Source organism: Pantherophis guttatus, chromosome 1 (assembly GCF_059756535.1).
Source record: "Pantherophis guttatus breed Tessera chromosome 1, ASM5975653v1, whole genome shotgun sequence".
In the NCBI taxonomy this organism is placed as follows: domain Eukaryota; kingdom Metazoa; phylum Chordata; class Lepidosauria; order Squamata; family Colubridae; genus Pantherophis; species Pantherophis guttatus.
In genome coordinates this window covers 236,309,700-236,328,552 of record NC_142063.1, presented here as the reverse complement: position 1 = coordinate 236,328,552, position 18,853 = coordinate 236,309,700, and the positions used below count along the sequence as shown (strand labels likewise).

The window sequence follows — 18,853 nt, the reverse complement described above, 5'->3', positions numbered from 1 at the left end:
CAAAAAAGCCATACAGTTTAAATCTACGAAAATTTGCAGAAAATCTGCGAAGTCGTATCCGACCCATCATGACCCCATGAACAACGTTCCTTCAGAACTTCCTATCTTCTACCATCCTCTGGAGTCCATTTAAGCTCACACCTACTACTTCAGTGACTCCATCAAGCCACCTCATTCTCTGTCGTCCCATTCTTCTTTTGCCCTCAATCTTTCCCAGCATTAGGCTCTTCTCCAGTGAGTCCTTCCTCCTCATTAGGTGGCCAAAGTATTTCAGTTTCATCTTCAGGATTTGGCCTTCTAAAGAGCAATCAGGGTTGATCTCCTCTAGGACTGACCTGTTTGATCGCCTTGCAGTCCAAGAGACTCGCAGAAGCCTTCTCCAGCACCATAGTTCAAAGGCCTCAATTCTTTGGTGCTCAGCCTTTCTTATGGTCCAACTTTCACGAAAAAAGTAGTGTTATCCAAAAAATATCAAAAAGCACATTTATATTTATTACAACATATAATTTATTGTTTTCTGTCCTCCCAACTAAAACAACCATGGTAAAAATATGCTATTTTTCTTTAGCTGGATCATGAGAAAAGGCTGGAGCATAAGACAATACATTAGTGATTTTAGGAAGAAAGGGAAATTCTGTTTTTGAGGTTATTTATTTCTAATATGTTTTGAAGTTGTATCAGACAATGTGATGGTAAAGCAATGAAGATAAATTTTAGCATTGCTAAATTGACTCAGCTGAAATTGTAATCTTCTGTAATTAGTTTGTTGTATTTTTGTCCCACTTTTGTTTAGAACGGTGTACCCAGGCCAGCATATAGGAAATTAAGTTAACTTTTGTTACTGGTATTAAGAGAGTAATTCAGTTGTCTATGAAGGTCCACTAGATGATCTGTTATAGCATCCTACATATATGGGTTAGAGCCCACCACAGAAGAAGATGAATGAAATCTGTTGTAGTCCGCCAGCATCCTGCGGAGCTGGCAGCAGAGTCGGACAGTGAGGAGGCTGGGGAGGAACATGGGCCAGTCCTGGAGTCTTGGGAAGGCTCGGACGAGGGCTTTGCGTCGGAAGCAGAGAAAGGACCATCTGGGAGGTACATGCTGCCTTCAGAGTCGGACCTCAGTGAGGCAGAGGAACAGGGGGAACCTGTTCCCAGTGCGCGCATGCGCAGAGCTGCCAGAAGGCAATAACAGTTAAAACAAAAGGGACGATTTGGGAATAGGGCTTGGAGATGATTGGCTGCTCTCATAAGACTTAAAAGAGGAGCAAAAGCATGTGGGCCTTTGTAGGAAGCAATGCTCGTAATTCTGTGCAGTTTAAAGTCTGAAGCTCTGTTTGATTCTGGACTCCGTGTGGCTTTGCCAATTAGGACTTTGACAGCGTGCCAAGGGAGATAAAGGAGGGTGATTATCAGCCTTATCCCAAAGGACTCTTTACAACTATTTGGGACTCATCTGTGAATGAACAGAATTCACAGCTGTTAAAATAAAACAGGGTTTTGGGACTACTCATGTGTTTTACTGACTCAGGAAGCCTAGGTCAGAACAAAATCTTCGAAGTACACCACTATGTATTTCTTGTTAAAAACATAAAAGCATTGTAGGATCAGACTAAAGAACCTGTTAATTCTGTATATTAATTCCCACTTTTGCGAACCAGATGCTCATAAGAGAAATCCCAAAGCAAGATATGAACATAAGAACAATCTCCTGTTTGTATTTCCCAGCAACTGGCAATTTTTCATGACATGAAAAAAATATTAAGCAATAAATAAAAATATATACAAATGACCAGGGGTCAGTACTTTGATGTTGAAGTTAGGAAACTGCCACTATTTGTCTTCTAACTGCTGGTCTGGAATAAATCTTTTCAGTTACCGGAGTTACCACAGAAATGCATCCATTCATAATAGAGATGAAGGCATCTGATAGTTATGATTATGTCAATTCAAATGGGTTTGCATTGATTGTGATCAGTTTAATAACTCATTACATGGACAGAAGCGTTCAGCTGCCCATTCCTCTCTCCCATTCTCATATTACATATTAATTAATTGCAAGGAGTTGTTTCTAATAACTGGAAATGAGTGTCAGTGTGGGGAAATTGTGCTTTTGCAAGAAACTGTGGCACGAAATATTCTTATTTAACAACTGAAATGTCAACATGAGCTCTGATCTGTCTTATTAGTCAGATATCTTTGGCAGTTTTGTTTTGTTTCCTTAAAAGCAAATGGTCTGTTAAATTAGCTAGTCTTCAGATTGTATTCTGGAAAAACCTGATGTTCCTTGGAAGAATTTTAGGGGCCTGCAAAAGAGAATAAAAAAAAAGTTGATACTGAGAGATGCCAAATTAAATTTATCTGCCTCTAAGTATAAATGTTTTCTCCCCTGCAGTAAATGGTATCTTCTTCTTTTAGTCAAAAACTTATATGTACTTGATAAACTGAGGAGATCTATTTTATTTTTATGATTATGCATTTTAGTGGTGCAAACAAGCAATGCAGTGTTACAATAATGCTATTCAGGTTACTGATTTTAATTACCTGCTGTCATGTAGTCTATAAATCTTCCATCATTCATGGAAGCAGGACTATGGAAGTGTATGTGGCAAAATATTACCCAGCATATGAATTAATTTGGAAAGTTGGTTCATATTCTATAGACTATTGCATTCTAGAAAGCCTGTTCTATGGGTGTCTGCTGCTCATTTCCATGTCTTCCTGAAAATTGTTCAGCATCGGTTTCCAAATGTTAATAACTTGTTTTCTTTGCAATGGGAAACTAATCCTTAAAAGCAGGGCCATTTGAAAAATTCAGACAACAGAAATACAACGGTATGCTTGAAAATTATTCTGTAATCAAGTACATTTAAATTACACTCCTATATTTTAAGTCGTTTTGATTTTGAATATTTATGGCTGTCAGTAAACAAGATGAAACTAAACACTCAGCCCTTGAAGGCTGAAACCTGGTTAAGACATAAAAGAAAAAAAGGTATCTTTGCCACATAAATGATTTCTGAGAGTTACCATTTATTATAGTTCAAGGAAGAACTTCACAGGTTTTAACATGATTGAGGGTAGAGATAAAGCAATGCCAATTTCACCTCATCAAGGCTTCCATTTTTCTTTTTGAAATGCTTAATCCAGTTATTTTTTGAAAGAAACAGTGCCTCTCCATCCTGCAACAAATAAGAAAAGACTTGTGAAGGAGGATGATAAATGTGTGAGAAAGTAAAGGGTGGCTGTTTTGTATCTTACTGTTACCAGAAACTGGAGAAGAACAGTAAAAATATAGAAGATGCAGTTTCTGTTTTTTCTTCACTGAGCTCATTATGAAACATTTCCTATATGGTTTTGTTTTGGTTTTTCTGTACTATAGCTAATAGTAAATCTTCCTTCCTTCCTTCCTTCCTTCCTTCCTTCCTTCCTTCCTTCCTTCCTTCCTTCCTTCCTTCCTTCCTTCCTTCCTTCCTTCCTTCCTTCCTTCTTCCCTCCCTCCCTCCCTCCCTCCCTCCTTTCTGACCATACAATAATGATTAAGTAAGTGATACCATTAATATATGTATTTGACTAGCTGCTAAATGTGCTGAATTTTAATATTTGATTCCTGATGAACTAGACCAGGCTTAGTCCTTTAACATATATCCATATTATCAGTGCCTGAGATAACTCCCTGTATTGTATGCATTAAGTTATTTATTGTCTTTCTGCAAAGTCATTGGGCTACATTGTTAGTGCTTTATATGGCATTGTTGTAATCAATTAAAAACAGGTTGGAATCGGGGCCCGTGGCAGGAAACACTGGCATGCAATGTATTGAATTCGACTTAGGGGGTATCAAGTATTTTTTTCTACATGCTAAGAACATGGATGTTCATTAAAAATGTATGAAAAATCTGTAGCTATTTTAGCCCTCCTTGCAGGAATATGGTTACTAATCATTGTGATCTTGCTAAATCAAAGATTGCTTCAATAAGTGTCTAGATAGAAGATTTTCATCTACCGGCATATTTCAGAATGTATAATTACTACTATCATAGCATTAACTCTTACAAATATTCAGTTATTAGAATTGCATCTAATAAGTGAGCTCTTGGAGTCTCTGGTTGAAACTACTCTTTGTAAGTTTTATTCAGTGTTAGCTCATCTGAAGTTTAGCCTTAAGAGATTGTGCTTTGAGAGAGAAACCAATTATGTAGGAGCCTGTCTTACAAAAAGGTTGTTGATTGCCCAGAGAAATAATAATGCATGCAGATAAAATGTTTGCCCTCAATCTATATCTTAAAAATTCTACTAGACAGCAATGTGTTTGCCATAATAGGAATAATCAAATACAGTATAATGGAACATACAAGGGCATCATTTATTTCTTTTGAGACAGCCAGCTCCACTGAATTAAAAGTTTATACAAAAAAATCTAATTAAAGATCATATCTGCACCTGGGTGGAGTGACAGAACACTAAAGACAAAAGTAAGGAAGAAGCTGTGGGCAACATATCACTATAAACTTGATGGCAGAACAGAAATAATAGACCAGATTTTTGTGACATCTGTTTGATATATTTATGAAGTCAGCTATGATCAAGGAATACAGACAACTTCATTTGCCCTCTGAAATATTATTCTGTCTAAGGAGAATTTGCTTGTGACTGGAAGAATGATAAACAGTAGATTTAAGAGAAATCAAATGCAGAAGATGCAGACAATCTGGGGCAATAGCTATAAGAAATAAAATATCTATGTTATAATATTACAGTTTAAGCATTTATATACACACATACTTAATTTAATGAGCACCCTTAACAGGTATAAGATTGCTTACCAAAGATAATTCTGTCTAGGGCAGTTAATCATGTTGATTTTAACCAGATAAACCTGAATTTTAGTATTGTGAGAAAGTCTATTCTCTTTTACTCTTTTTAATCTATTTATTTAATATAGTGCAGGAAAAAGGAAATTGGATACAATGAAAAACATATGATTCAAGCATCAACAATATTAGACAGCTTTTTATGCACAATTGAATCAATGACTTCAACCCATTGACTTCAGTGACTTTCAATATGTCTAACTGGACATAACATTATTGTTGCCCAACATTATCATGATTATTTGTTTACCTTCCTAAAACCATGTGGAATTTCTTCCAGGTCAATATTAGTTTTCTTTTTAATTTGCTTCTTTGGGATGTCTGCCACATAGACTTAAATATACTACTAGCATTCTCATTCATGAATTATCAATCAATCTGACACCTGAAAAATAAAAGTCTGATTACTGTCTGGAATTGAAAGTCAGAATTGAATTGAAAAAGGTGGGAATTTTCTCACTTCACTATATCCAACCCACATGAATTCCCCAATAAATACCCTCGGAAGATTAAAATGAATAACATGAATAATGTATATTGCATTATACACGTGGAAACAAGAATTTTTAATAAACTCTTTAAGAAAAAATACCCTGCCTTTATTATTTTTATAAATAACTCACGCTGGTTATCTAATACTTCCTCCTCTTCCTATTTTCCCCACAATAACAACCATGTGCGGTGATTTGGGCTGAGACAGAGTGACTGGCCCAAGGTCACCCAGGCCAGCTTTCATGCTTAAAGCAGAACTACTGGTAAAAGTCATAGTCTCCTGGTTTCTAGTCCGTGCCTTAATCATTAAACCACTGAATCCTAAAACTTAGTAAAGTTCGTTATTATTGCAATTACTAATTGCAATGCTTTCTGTGTTATACATGTTAAGAAAGGATGATACAGTATGACTTTATAACTATTTTTCTTCAAATATTTAACAGGTGTATTAAATGCTGGCTTGAAAGCAAACAAATAAACTTTCTTTAATTTTTCGTTTTTAAGAAATACAAGCCTGGACGGTGTGATGACATTTTGAAATGGAAGCCACCCAGTCTAAATTCAGTTGATTTTCGCCTAAAAATTGCAAGAGTTGTTGGAGAAGGGTATGTATGTCTTGCATAAGGAACTTATTATCAGAAATGAGCTGCTGGTAAAAAGAAAAAAGCTACAGGCAAAATTGATTAGCATAAGAAGAGATTTATCAGACAAGGTAATCATTCCGGCTTCAGAAGCCCAGATCAACACAGGAACAATAGCTGAAGACAATTGCTTGAGAAGGAAGCTGAAGAGAAATAAAAAGGCTGGGCAGAGAAAGACTCTGGGACAGAAATTCACACGGTATCTCAATTTTCCCTTTTTTTCATTTCTGTACAATTTTTAAAAACATCCTGTTGCTTGGTAGGAAGCAGATGGATCAAATATTATGAAGCTCATAAAAACTCCAATGTAAAGAGATGGAAAGTAATTAACTGAATTCTAGATACTGATGTAAAATAACCAAATAACTTTTCATCAAGTGCCCAGATTTGGGGACAGCCAGAATTTGGAGCTCTGGTTGCAAGTCCACCTTGTTCAGCATCATTGTAACTTCGAATGGTGGCTGAATGAGTGGTCATAACTTGAAGACTACCTGTATTCTCAGACTTCTTAAAAACCCCTAAAATGCAGTATTGATAATCATAATCCAACAAGCCCCCTTGCAATACTTGAATATAAATCTGTAAACAATTATTTGTTCTGTTTCCTTCTTTTTGTTTTGGATGTTTTTCTGTTGGATTTGTAAGATCTGTTGAAGTAGTCCATAGATGTTGCAAAGACAGTATAACATTCAGTCACTAAATTGCATCTAGTATCAGTTTCATTTCCCTATCCCTTTTCAAATATGTTCTCAAGAATCCCAATATATGAGCAGAAGTGTATAATTTGTATTACATATATTTTCCTTTGACCATGGAAAATTGAAGGTTAAATTCACAAATTTAAATCTTTTTGGTGCTACTTCTGTTTCTTGTTGTGTTTTAACTAACATCATTACTGTGCTCTAAAGCAGGGGTCTCCAACCTTGGCAACTTTAAGACTTGTGGACTTCAACTCCCAGAATTCCTCAACCAGCAAAGCAAAGTTGGCTGAGGAATTCTGGGAGTTGAAGTCCACAAGTCTTAAAGTTGCCAAGGTTGGAGATCCCTGCTCTAAAGGCAGCTTTATTAACTTGGAATCAATCAAACTGATACAAATGACTGTAGCTCAGACTTTCACTTTTAGAGTAGTTGTTTCAACAATTTTGAAATTGATATCTCATCAAAGAGAGGAATGCTTGAAAAGCAGTGCAGTTCATTGCCACCTTAGATATAATTCATGTACTGTCTTATAGGTGTATTTTCTCCTAAGAGCTTCAAATGGGACAGTTTGCATTGGCCGACTAACATAAAATTTATAGGTTTTAGCTGTTTCCCATTATTTATGCTTTAACAATACCGTCTAGGTTCTTCCTGCTTACTATGAAAAGTATGAAAGGCTATAGGAAGGTATTCAGTATTTTTAATAGTTGTGCTAGTCCTGTGTTACAAATGACACATTGTTGAGGAAACATTTTTACATTATAGAATCATCTTTATAAATGATTCTTTTTAAACAATGAGAGAGGCAGCATTTATGCTAAGGAGATTGTAGCTTAAAAGTAAGCATAAAGAACACATCAGAGGAAGGGGAGTAAAACTGCTGAAGACAATAGCACAATGTCTTCCTATCATTGCAAAAGTTTTTGGGAAAAGGAAGTTCAGACTTTGCAGAACTCTTCCTTTGGGATAAGTTTTTTCTATAATGGTTTTAAAATAGAACCATGTCAGAAGACCGAAAAAGGTACAGAGAAATCTGTACCTTTTGATAACAGGAATGTCAAAGGATAGGAAAATGTCAGCAATTTTCTAGACAGACAGGCACAGACACATATGCACACACTGTACTCTAAATTACAATGATGTAATTATGTGTTATACTGCTTTTCAAGTAAATAAATGGTGCTTATTCTCTCTAACCCCTTCCACCCTGCCTCCCCCTTTGCTTAATTAATAAATCATACAAACATTTTCATACAGACATTTCTTTACAGAGCATTTTAGTATCTTAATTGTCTTATTCCTTCCTCTTTGATTCATGTGTTTCTTAGCACAACCTTGATATGCTTACTCTGCTACTACCACAGCCTCATTATTTTCATTTCTTGGACTGGCTTTAAGCCTAGAGAAGAGAATGGGAAAAGAAAAAACAACTCTTCTGAATTTCTTGGAATTGCAGTACCTTTGTCAAAGTCCTTGCTGACTTCTGATCTGTCCTTGTAAACCTTGTTGTCCTTTTCTCCAGCCAGATTGCCCTGCCAATTGTTCTTTCTGATCCTTTTGCTCTTGCTAGTCCTCAGCTACAGATTCCTCTTCTGACTCACACAGCACAAACACAAACCCCCCACTCCACATTACCTAACAGTTCTGTCAATTTTATATATTGTCCCCCAAAGGCAGACATCCCTTCTGTCAGTTGTATTAATTAGGCAGGAAGCTTCTAGTGTCTGTGTGACACTTTGCATGGATCTGGCAAATAGGCAAAGACATAACCTTGAGACTAATTTACAACTCTGACCCAAGCAGGACATCTCATCCTGCTGCAAAACAATCTGCTCTTCTGTTAACTGAACATTATTACATTACGCTTGATATTGCTTTACAATTGGTAGTACTGTATTGCCAATTAAAGAAAGAAACCCAATAGAGGCCTGGAATTTATATATTTTGGCTGAAGAATATATCCTTTATATCAGGGGTGAAATGTAAAATTTGTTACTACCAGTTCTGTGGGAGTGGCTTGGTGGGGCGGTAATGTGACTGGGTGGGCGTGGCCAACTTTTTTTTTTTTAACTTTTCAAAGCACTTTTTCTGCAAATGCAAAAAATGCTTTGAAAAGCCTCTGACGATCAGGAACACAGCTGGGATCGTCAGAGCCTTTTCAAAGCATTTTTTTAACCACTTCTTCCGCTGAAGAGGTTGCAGAAAAAAATGCTTTGAAAAGGCTCTCTGACGATCAGGCAACTCAGCTGGGATTGTCAGAGAGACTTTTAAAGCATTTTTTTCTGCAACCTCTTCTGGGGGAAGAGGTGGTTAAAAAAATGCTTTGAAAAGGCTCTGATGATCCCAGCTGTGTTGCCTGATCGTCAGAGCCCTTTCAAAGCATTTTTTAAACCACCTCTTCCCCAGAAGAGGTTGCAGAAAAAAATGCTTTGAAAAGCCTCTGAGATCCTAGCTGAGCCGCGCGATCATCAGAGGCTTTTTTTTTTTTATTTTTAAAAGCATTTTTTCGGCAGAAGAAGTTGTAGAAAAAATGCTTTTAAAAGTTTTTTAAAAAAGCCTCTGATGATCGTGCGGCTCAGCTGGGCATGGTGGGGGGCGCAGGGATTTTTGCTACCAGTTCTCCGAACCACCCGCCGCCATTGCTACTGGATCGGGCGATCTGGTCCGAACTGGGAGCATTTCACCCCTGCTTTATATCATATATAGATCAAACTATACTCCAAGACAGATATTTCTGTTAGCAAGTATTAACTTCAATCACACATCTTACAAATAATTTTGGATTTGCAAAATTTTAGAAAAGATAGACTGCCCCAACTTATTAAAAACATACAAGAGTATCTATGTAGCTTCAAGACTAGTAGCTTAGTCTTGAAAGTAGGTCAAATAAGTAAGAAAAATAATAGCCAGACAGAATTTTTAAAATATATTTAATCTATGAAAATGTCGCTTTTAAAATTAAAGCTACAGTATATTAAAAGATAAAATATGCTGCTCATGGTAGTCCACTCATCCATGGGAAAGTATTCAATACAATAAATACTTGATTTAATAGATTAATAGGTAATATTGAGTTGGATAGGCTGTTAAATCTGAACCACATTTTATATAGAGTTCATTAATGCAGTTTATATTAACTACAAATTTTGTAACTATTTTTATTCATACATCCATTATGTCAAGTTCCAGTCAGGAATTTGTTCTACTTCTGATGTTCTGCTTATTATTAATACCAGTTCAGACCTTAATACGGTATTATATGATATGATATTCCTTATTTACAATTAATGAGCTTTGTATACCAGGTTCTAAAGAATTACTGTGCACCCATCCAGTCATATGGGATATCCAGATAACTGTTATCACACTACCTTAAATTTTTCTTGTTCTTCTCTCTGCCTTCCCCCTCCTTTTTAAAAAATAAAATAGAAAAAATGCACAAATTGCTACAGTGCAGGGGTTTTGTTTTTGTTTTGTTTTGTTTTAAAAATGAAACTTTGATGTGTGATATGATTTACCGGAAGATGAAACTATCACAGCTGAGTAATCTTTGCAGTGGGAAATATACCATTTCATGACAATGATAAATATTGGCTGTTATCAACAGATTTGAACTGGCTTAGTTTGATCAAAACTTTACAATATTTCATTATAAGACCTACTAGTATTACAAAATTGTATTGCCACAAATAAATCAGCAAGTGGATTTCACTAGAAAAGCTATTGGGCACCAATAGCTTGATTAAATTGAATTTAAGAATCTAATCTATACATGGTTCAGTTTTCAAGCCAGGACAATAAAGCTCTGTGCCATTTGGGACACTTCCCCATTCTATTGAATCTTTGAGATCAATAAATAAACGACTACGTTGAATATTAAATGTAGAGCATCCTTGCCTCCTCCTCTTCCTTTTTCTAACCAAGCATTAGCTACAAAGACATGGGTTATTCTTCATGGCTTTTGTCTTCCTTAACCTATGCATTCTCTGTTTTGTTTTTCACATTACCTCCCATTGTTCTCCTGTTTGCCTTGCCTAGAGTGTTTCTTTAATTAGAAGCTTCTATTCTGTTTTTCTCCCTATTACTTTGCTTTAGAATAGTTTTTGACATTATATGTAATTATGTATTGTGGTTACTCCATAATAACTCTTTCCTCTCAACTATAACATATAAATAAACCCAGATTCTGTGTTGATTGCTGTGATTTTGCATTTACCACAAAGTTGTTATTACCTGTGATATTAAGAATTATCTTCACGATTAAAAAAAGATGGTTTTGGTTTGTTTTTAAAATATACTTCCTCTAATAGATCAATAGATACAATATGAAGACATTGAATTTATATAGAAATGGACAAATATACTTCTACATACTTTAAACTGTGAAAAAACTATGTTTCAATATGTTTATTGAATTTTTAAGATTTAACTTCTTTATTAGTCTATCAACGTATAAAATACAAAGGAAAAAAGGCATAAAAACTAAGAGAGGAAGGGAAAAAGAAGGAATATAGTATAATGGGAAAAAAAAGAAAAAGGCACCATCTTCCGATTCTCTTTAGACAGTAGAAGGTAACAACATTACAACCACAACTTTGAGGTATTCAATATGTTTATTGAATTGGAATGCATAACAATATTGAATACCTTAAATTATTTTATAGTCCTTCTGCTTGGTGATGGAATGCATAAAGAGAGAGCAAAGTAAAATTCATATTGCTATCTCAGTTACTAAACTGGATATAAAACTTAATACTAGAAAAATGTTTCCAGTCTTTTGGTGCAAGTTATGTTTTTATGATGAGACTTGAAGGTCCAAGACAATTGCTTTCTACTGTACTACATTTTAAACAAGAATGATTTTAAGTTGTATAAATGTTTAAAGTTAGGTCAATTTGCGGCCAATTGAATAGTAATTTATCAGACACCAGCTTTTTGTTTCCATGCATACATTTTAAGAAGTTCAAGTATTTCATAGAATAGTGGAAAAAAGCATCAAGATAAATTTGCTAATACCATGTCTATTTTGGCAAATATTTGTTAATTTAGAAGTAGATTTAAACTCTAGTTTTAAGCTTTATTCAAAAAGTCAAAAATCATTTAAATCCCCGTTAACCAAGAATTAAAAGTAACCCATTTAACATGGGAAAGGGGAGGACATTTGTAAAAATTCTTATGGATAGTTGCTTGGAAACCAGGGTAGATTTGATTTAAAATATTAGTAGAGAAGATTGAAATTTAATGATTTAAATCATGATTTTAGTTACTGTTCTGGAAGATCCTATTACCATTTCTAGTTAAAAGTGCATTTATTTGATGACACCTTTGACAGTGAGATGTAAATTTCATTTCTAGAAGGTACATTTAGCATATAGAATAATATTGATTATTTTTAGATGAATTGGCATTAAAATTGAATTATATTTTAGTACTCATGCTCCTTTCAGAGTTTTACAGCTGGAGCAGCATTTCTCATAATGATGCTTCATTTGGGCAAACAGATCTTATATTTTGTTGCACTATTTGCATTTTCATGCTTGCTTCTCTTGTTCTCAAGTACAAATAGTTGAATTTCATCAAAATATTCCCAGATGGGGTCTGTTTTACATATTAGGGTTGTTTTATGCACGTTTATGCACTAAATTGTTTTTTATCTTGACTTCTTTAATTTACAGCATCTGAAGTGGATTTCTAGAATAAAGTCATGCTACATTTGATAGATGTTAGCTAGATAGATGTTAACTAAATTTGGACTTCTAATCTGCAAATCTTGAAGTAATATATTATACTTTAATGATATGCTCTAGCTGTCATTCTTTTGACTATACAGATAATCCTTGATTTAGAACCATTCGTTCAGCCACCATTCAAATTGATGATGGCACTGAACAAATGGTGGGATTGATTGGTCTTCAGAGTTTTGGTCATCCCAACAACCCTGGAATCATGGTATTGAGGGCACTTGGCAAATGGCTTGCAGTGCCCCATGATAACATGATTGCCATTTATGAACTTCCCTGCTGGCTTCCCCAGAAAGTCAATGGGGAAGCTGACAGGGAAGATCAAAATTAACTGGGGTAAATCTTCCCTACTCGCGCACCCTTCCCCAGCCCTTCTGCATTTGTGTTGCATCAGCCATTTTCACATTCTCCCCAAGCCTTGCTGTGCCTCCCTTGCATCCTCTTCTAGCTTTTCTGAGCCTCCCTCACATCTCATGCCGTCCTCCACCTGGCAACTTACTTACCTGCTTGCTAGCCTGCTTACAAGCCACCTGAGACTTTCAACTTCCCGTTGGCTTCCCTACTGACTTTGTTATTGCCTTGGAAGTTGCCTAGTCTAACATGGGATTCGGTTAATGTTTAGTGACAGAAATTCTGACCCCAGTTGCCATCGTAAATTGAGGACTATTATTGCTGTTCATAGGACCAATATTAAATGTAGTTGCAATGTTTACATGCTATGTAGTATCAGCAGGCATTTGGTCATGTGCCTAATTCACAGTGAAGTCTGTTGATCAATGGAAGTCCTTTAGTCAAGCTAACTTGAATAAAGTTTTCCATCTTTGCAAATATCCCAAAATCATTTAAATTAACATTTGATTTATTCTAGTAGATTATTAAGGTTTGCATCAACATAATATACAGTGTATATATAACCTTGTGAAAGTGACATATTTAATGCTTGTCCTTGCTAAAATTTGTAAGCCAGTCAGGTTTATAGATATTTTAAGTGAAGGATTGGTCAACTTTATATTTAATGTTTACTACAAAAATAATGTGTCTGCTTTGATGGAATTGAATTGGGCATCTCTACTGGCATTTGTTATTGAGCTTTTTGTTTTCTAGTCTATCCTGTTTTTTCATTCCCTTATGTAAGAGTGATGTTCCAAAATAACAAATGAACACTGGATAAAATGGACTGGAGCCCAGGGATAGAGAAATAACATCCTGTAGCTAATTAGATTAACAACATGCTATCATTTATATGAGCTGCTGGTTGTATATCAAAACTGCAATTCTTTAAGGTAGCTGTTTAACTTGTTCAAAAGATAAGGATGGAATAGTAGATTTTCCATTTATACACACAAAGGATAGCATTACAAATTAAAAAGCTACATTTATCATTTCAGTTTTACATCCAGTATTAGATAGTTTTTCCTTCCTTATTTTGATATCTTCCTTCTCAGAAGGTAAGAGATCAGGATAGGAAAAAAATAACTACAATATTAATCAGATCAAGTCTTTAGATAATAGAAGTATTGCTTAAAGAGAACAAGAGAAAATATACTTTTAAAATAGTCAGAGGATGCCACTATTTAATAATAGAAATTGTTTAATAGTTCAGCGCTTGTAGAAATACATTGCTGTCATCCTTCATAGACAGATTTCAGCAATCTGCAAAACAATTGCTTTAGTCTGTCAAACTTTTGACAGAATTAAAACAATTTATCTGATTTGTGAATTAAAATCAGTATAAGAATTAAAAACTGCCAGTCCAAAAAGTACTGTGGAGGATTTGCGGATTATTCTCATATTTCCTGTACATATTTTGTTGAGAGGACAAAAGTTTCTTACATGGGGATGAAATGGAAGAGGGAATTGAGACTTCACCAAAATGGAGAAGATTCTAACAATGGCTGTTAGATGAAATAATAATCTCCCTAAGGAATGAGAGAAGATCAATTCTTTGAATAATTTATAAATAGGATGGACGAAGTATTCAACACACTATAATGAAACTGTCAGGTGAAAGTAAAGGCATGTGGTGCTATTTACTATGCTGTTCTTTTAAAAAAAAATATTTCCAAGGTTAAAATACACAAGGGAAAAAAAATACAATTTTTATGAAAAAATTATGAAAGCAAAAAAGCTGTCCTTTTTAATTTTTATTACCCTTAATAATACTTATATACGAGAAAGAATATGAATCTTTAACTCTGACTTAAGTATTAGCCAGTTTATACAGAGTTCTGTGAAAATATACTTACTCCTTTATGGATTTTCTGAATGTTTGCATATCTTTCCCTTAAATATTATCAGTGAAACTTAATCTGAGTCCTAATGGTACATTAAGGAAATACAATATGAAAGCAAAGAACACTAGAGTTGGTGCTAGTCCATTTATATCATAATCAAAAAAGCAACAACTCTCCTATCCAGTTGATTCGGTTCTCACTATAGCTGGTTTATATTTCAAACAATGAAAACTGATCTGGGATAACTTAGTCCTATATATAAATATTTGCTTCTCATCAAAGCAATGTCCTTCCTATGTTGAAGTTAAGGGGATGACATATTCTGCTTTAAGCCTCGATACGTCTAAAGGATGGCTTTTTGAATATTAATTATAATTCATGTAGAATTTTCTCTCTGTTAATAGCAATAGCACTTAGATTTATATAGTACTCCATAGTGCTTTATAGCACTCTCTGAGTGGTTTACAAATGCCAGCATATTGTCCCCAATAATTTGGGTCCTCATTTTATTTATCTCAGAAGAATTGAAGGCTGAGTCAATCTTGAGCTGCTCAGGAACGAACTCCTGGTGGTAGGCAGAGTTACTTGCAGTACAGCATTCTAACCACTTCACCATCGCAGCTCCATTAATGCATATGCCTTCATTTAAATAAGCAGCAACTTTCCTAGCAAGTTGCGATAATGATTTCATATTTATTATCCTAAAATGTTGATATTCAACCACAGAACCCTTAACTAAAAGAAAACCATAATTATAACAGAGAGATAACTCTTACATTTTATTTTCCAATTACATTTTAGCATTGTGTTTTGCATTGATTAGTAAAAAAAGTTTTGTAAATGTTGCTTAACAAAAATTTGCCTTTCAGGAAGTATGGCTGATGAAGTTGCAATTGATTTTGAAATCTTGAGTATTACAGTTTTGACTGCCAATTTGCTACTTTTCCATATTTACATTTTGATTAATTTCAACTAAGAATCTTAAATTGGATTTATGACTTTTGATGCTCAATTAGCTAAAAACACAATTTCTTTCTGGATTGCATGGGAGAAAATGATTTGGAGAAAACCTACTTTAGTACTTGTGTAAAACAATATTTAAAATAACCAAAACGAGAAAACTAATTAAAATATTCTTCTATAATCTACAGAAGCCTATCTAATAGCAAAAGCAACTATCACGGACTATTTTATGTTTGTTTTCTTATGCTAAATAAATGCTGTTGCTCTTTTCATGGAAGGCTTTTTTGCCTATGATAATCTGATAAAAATGAATTTTAGCCATTTATTCTGAAACTTAAATATTCTGACAAGTAGCAGGAATAGGATGGGGATACTATATTATCCACAATAAGGATATAGATATATTAAACCAGGGTGGGCAATTAATTTTTCCAAGGAGCCACATGAGAAAACGGGGACTGTTGTGGAGGGCCAAACCAATAGGGTTGTGAAGGCGCATAGGCATGCACACACAGACATATTGGAAAAAAAAATAGCAGTTGTCTTCAAAATAAAAGCAATCCACAAAGGGCAGACAACGAACCTAAGGGCTAGATGTCACCTAGGGGCCATAAAATGCCCAGGTCAGGATTAAACTCAGCAACCATTTTAATTTTCTATAGATGCTTAAAAGTCTGAATAAAAGTTTGAAATCTGAAGATCTGGATAATTTTTGTAGTTTACATAACATGCAATTTATGTGTTACCTGTTTTAGTAGCTGCCTTTCTTTGGAGGATTGGGATCTTTATGAGATAATATGGGATACTTATGATAGCTTCCATATAGGCATGTTCTAAGTAGGCCTCAGAAGGAAAGTCTTTACAAAAGAATTTTGGCCATTGGCCTCGCCTTTTCTTAAGTTTGAATCTGTGTTGGATCTCTGCATGACTTCTTCCACAGATCTTTTAGAATCATGCATTGATCATTATCAGTAAGTGTAACATAACTTGAAAGTCAGATCTCCATCTTTCGGTAAGGGAAAAGTTATTCTAATGCTAGCTAAGAAGTGCCATATAAATTAGAAAATTGTACTCTTGTGAGAATTTTATATTTATTCCAAACATGTAACCTTTTTTTTGGTTAAGTACTCATTTTTGTAGAAATAATGAAGTGAGTTTTGTCCATTCCTAATCAGCTCATGCTTTGAGAAGCATAATAATTAGTTTTCTGGAGGTGTGCCTTCTGACAAAAATACAAAACATGGACTTTGGTATATTACTAGATTTTATACTATTACTTCAGTTCTGGGTATATTAACTAAAATATACAGTATATATGGGCCAGGATAGATTACTTTACTTATCAAAACATGCACAATGGTATTGACAGCTTTTAATTAGACATTTTCTTTTTTTAGGCTTCTCCCACGGAACGTCGGATTGCTTTATGTTGGAAGTTTAGATAGACCTTTTGCAGAAATTAAGGTAACAGCAATTAATTTTGTAAGTTTTTGCCTAGATAAAGTTATAAAACTGTTAATTTGTGTGTATATGTGTGTGTGTGTGGTACCATTCCTATGCTCAGCATTCGCAACTTTGTGAGAAATAAGCAACTTACCGTATTTTTCGGAGTATAAGACGCACCGGAGTATAAGAAGCACCTACCTTTTTTGGTTGTTTTTTTTAAAAAAAGGTTTTTTTTATTTTTTAGACAAACACACATACAAAGATACAATGTATTTTCTTTGAACAGAGTATTTGGCCGGCTCACAAATTTAAACAGTGTTTAGTCATTTCAATTAAATTTAAAATTTCCATATTTCCTTTTTGCCATATTTATTCCTCATCTATTTTTTTTTTAAAAACCAGTATTACCCTTCATTCTCATCTCTAATCTTAATCAAATTAATTTTTCCCTTCTATATTATACTCCTTCCCATTGTCATCTATTTTTATATCCATCCTCACATTGATTAATTATGTAATATTACAATTCTTTTTTGTATATTAATATGAACATGAATATTCCAATTATTTCCATGCAATCCAATTTCTTACAAATCAAATTAATTATATTTACCAATAATAATAAACCAAATAATTTTCTCCATAAATTCCTCCAAACCACAACTTAACCATTTCTGCTTTCAACACAATATACAATTAATAGTATCTCAATTATTACAATTACCTAGTTAAATAGAGCTTTCCCCTTATGTTACTCATTTTCACATCTTAAACTCTCCGAATAACCCAAAGTTTTGCCCATATAGAAAAATATTCCAGTTATTATTCATTTCATTTTTACAATCATGATTTCCCATTTATTTCTTACTACTATTCATATTTCAATTCTAAATATGTATAACATCTTTCTCTTTCATTTCTTTTTCTTTTTCTCCTTTCTTATTTTTATTTTTGCCTTTTTTCTTTTGTGTTTTAAAATCTTGAACTCCCCTCTTTTGCCCTAAATTTCCCATTGTTTGCACCTATCTTTTTTGGTGAGGAAAAAGAAATCTCTGTCTCATTTTGCCATTTTGTTGGAGCAAAGAGCCTGCTTTACTTTCAGTTTCGTTTTTCAGCATAGCTAGGGGGAAAAAATCTCCTGCAGCAAACAGCAAGCAGCAGAGCCCTGCGCAGAACAGCTGAGAGCAAATCAGCTGAGAGTCGGGAGGCCGATCTAATCAACTTGTGCTAATTAACCTATGCTGGAGCTGAAAGGAGCTATTTTTTCTTACTGTTTGCTTGCAAGGAGGTAACTGCTGGAGGCACAGCCCCAAGGGTGGGAGCCAGTGGGTGGGCAGGGCTACATTCGGTGTATAAGACGCACCTAAATTTCCACCCCCTTTTGGGAGGTAAAAAGGTGCATCTTATACTCCGAAAAATACAATATTTTAAAACATTTTGATAAAGTATTTATACTTTAAAATGATTATGTTCTTTACTTTCTTAAATCCATTCTTTTTCAGACATTTGGTAGAATTAGTGTATTAGGATCTGAGATACTCATCTTTTTCATGAGGATTAAATAATTCCAGGTTAATTTCTATATTAGGAGCCCTGGTAGCGCAGTGATTAGAATGCAATATTGTAGGCTAACTCTGTTAACAGTCTGGAGTTTGATCCTGACGGGGTTCAAGGTTGATTCAGCCTTCCATCCTTCTGAGGTTGGTAAAATGAGGACCCAGATTGTTGGGGGCAATATGCAAATAATGCTTTAACATAGTAAAC

The 18,853-nt window shown here is 34.5% G+C and overlaps 1 protein-coding gene and 1 long non-coding RNA gene across 2 annotated transcripts in view; one reads left to right on the top strand and one right to left on the bottom strand.

Annotated features, from left to right (window-relative positions):
- RNGTT (RNA guanylyltransferase and 5'-phosphatase) overlaps positions 1-18,853 on the top strand; it is a 120,097-nt gene that overhangs the window by 91,302 nt on the left and 9,942 nt on the right. The window contains exons 13-14 of the mRNA XM_034408958.3: positions 5,870-5,970; positions 17,041-17,107. Coding sequence (XP_034264849.1) covers positions 5,870-5,970; positions 17,041-17,107 — 168 coding nt within the window. The remainder of the gene's footprint in view (positions 1-5,869; positions 5,971-17,040; positions 17,108-18,853) is intronic.
- Positions 3,013-8,272, bottom strand: LOC148116808 (uncharacterized). The gene is made up of 2 exons (XR_015731382.1): positions 8,165-8,272; positions 3,013-3,181 (listed from the first exon to the last, which is right to left on the bottom strand). It is a non-coding gene; the product is annotated as an uncharacterized LOC148116808 (long non-coding RNA).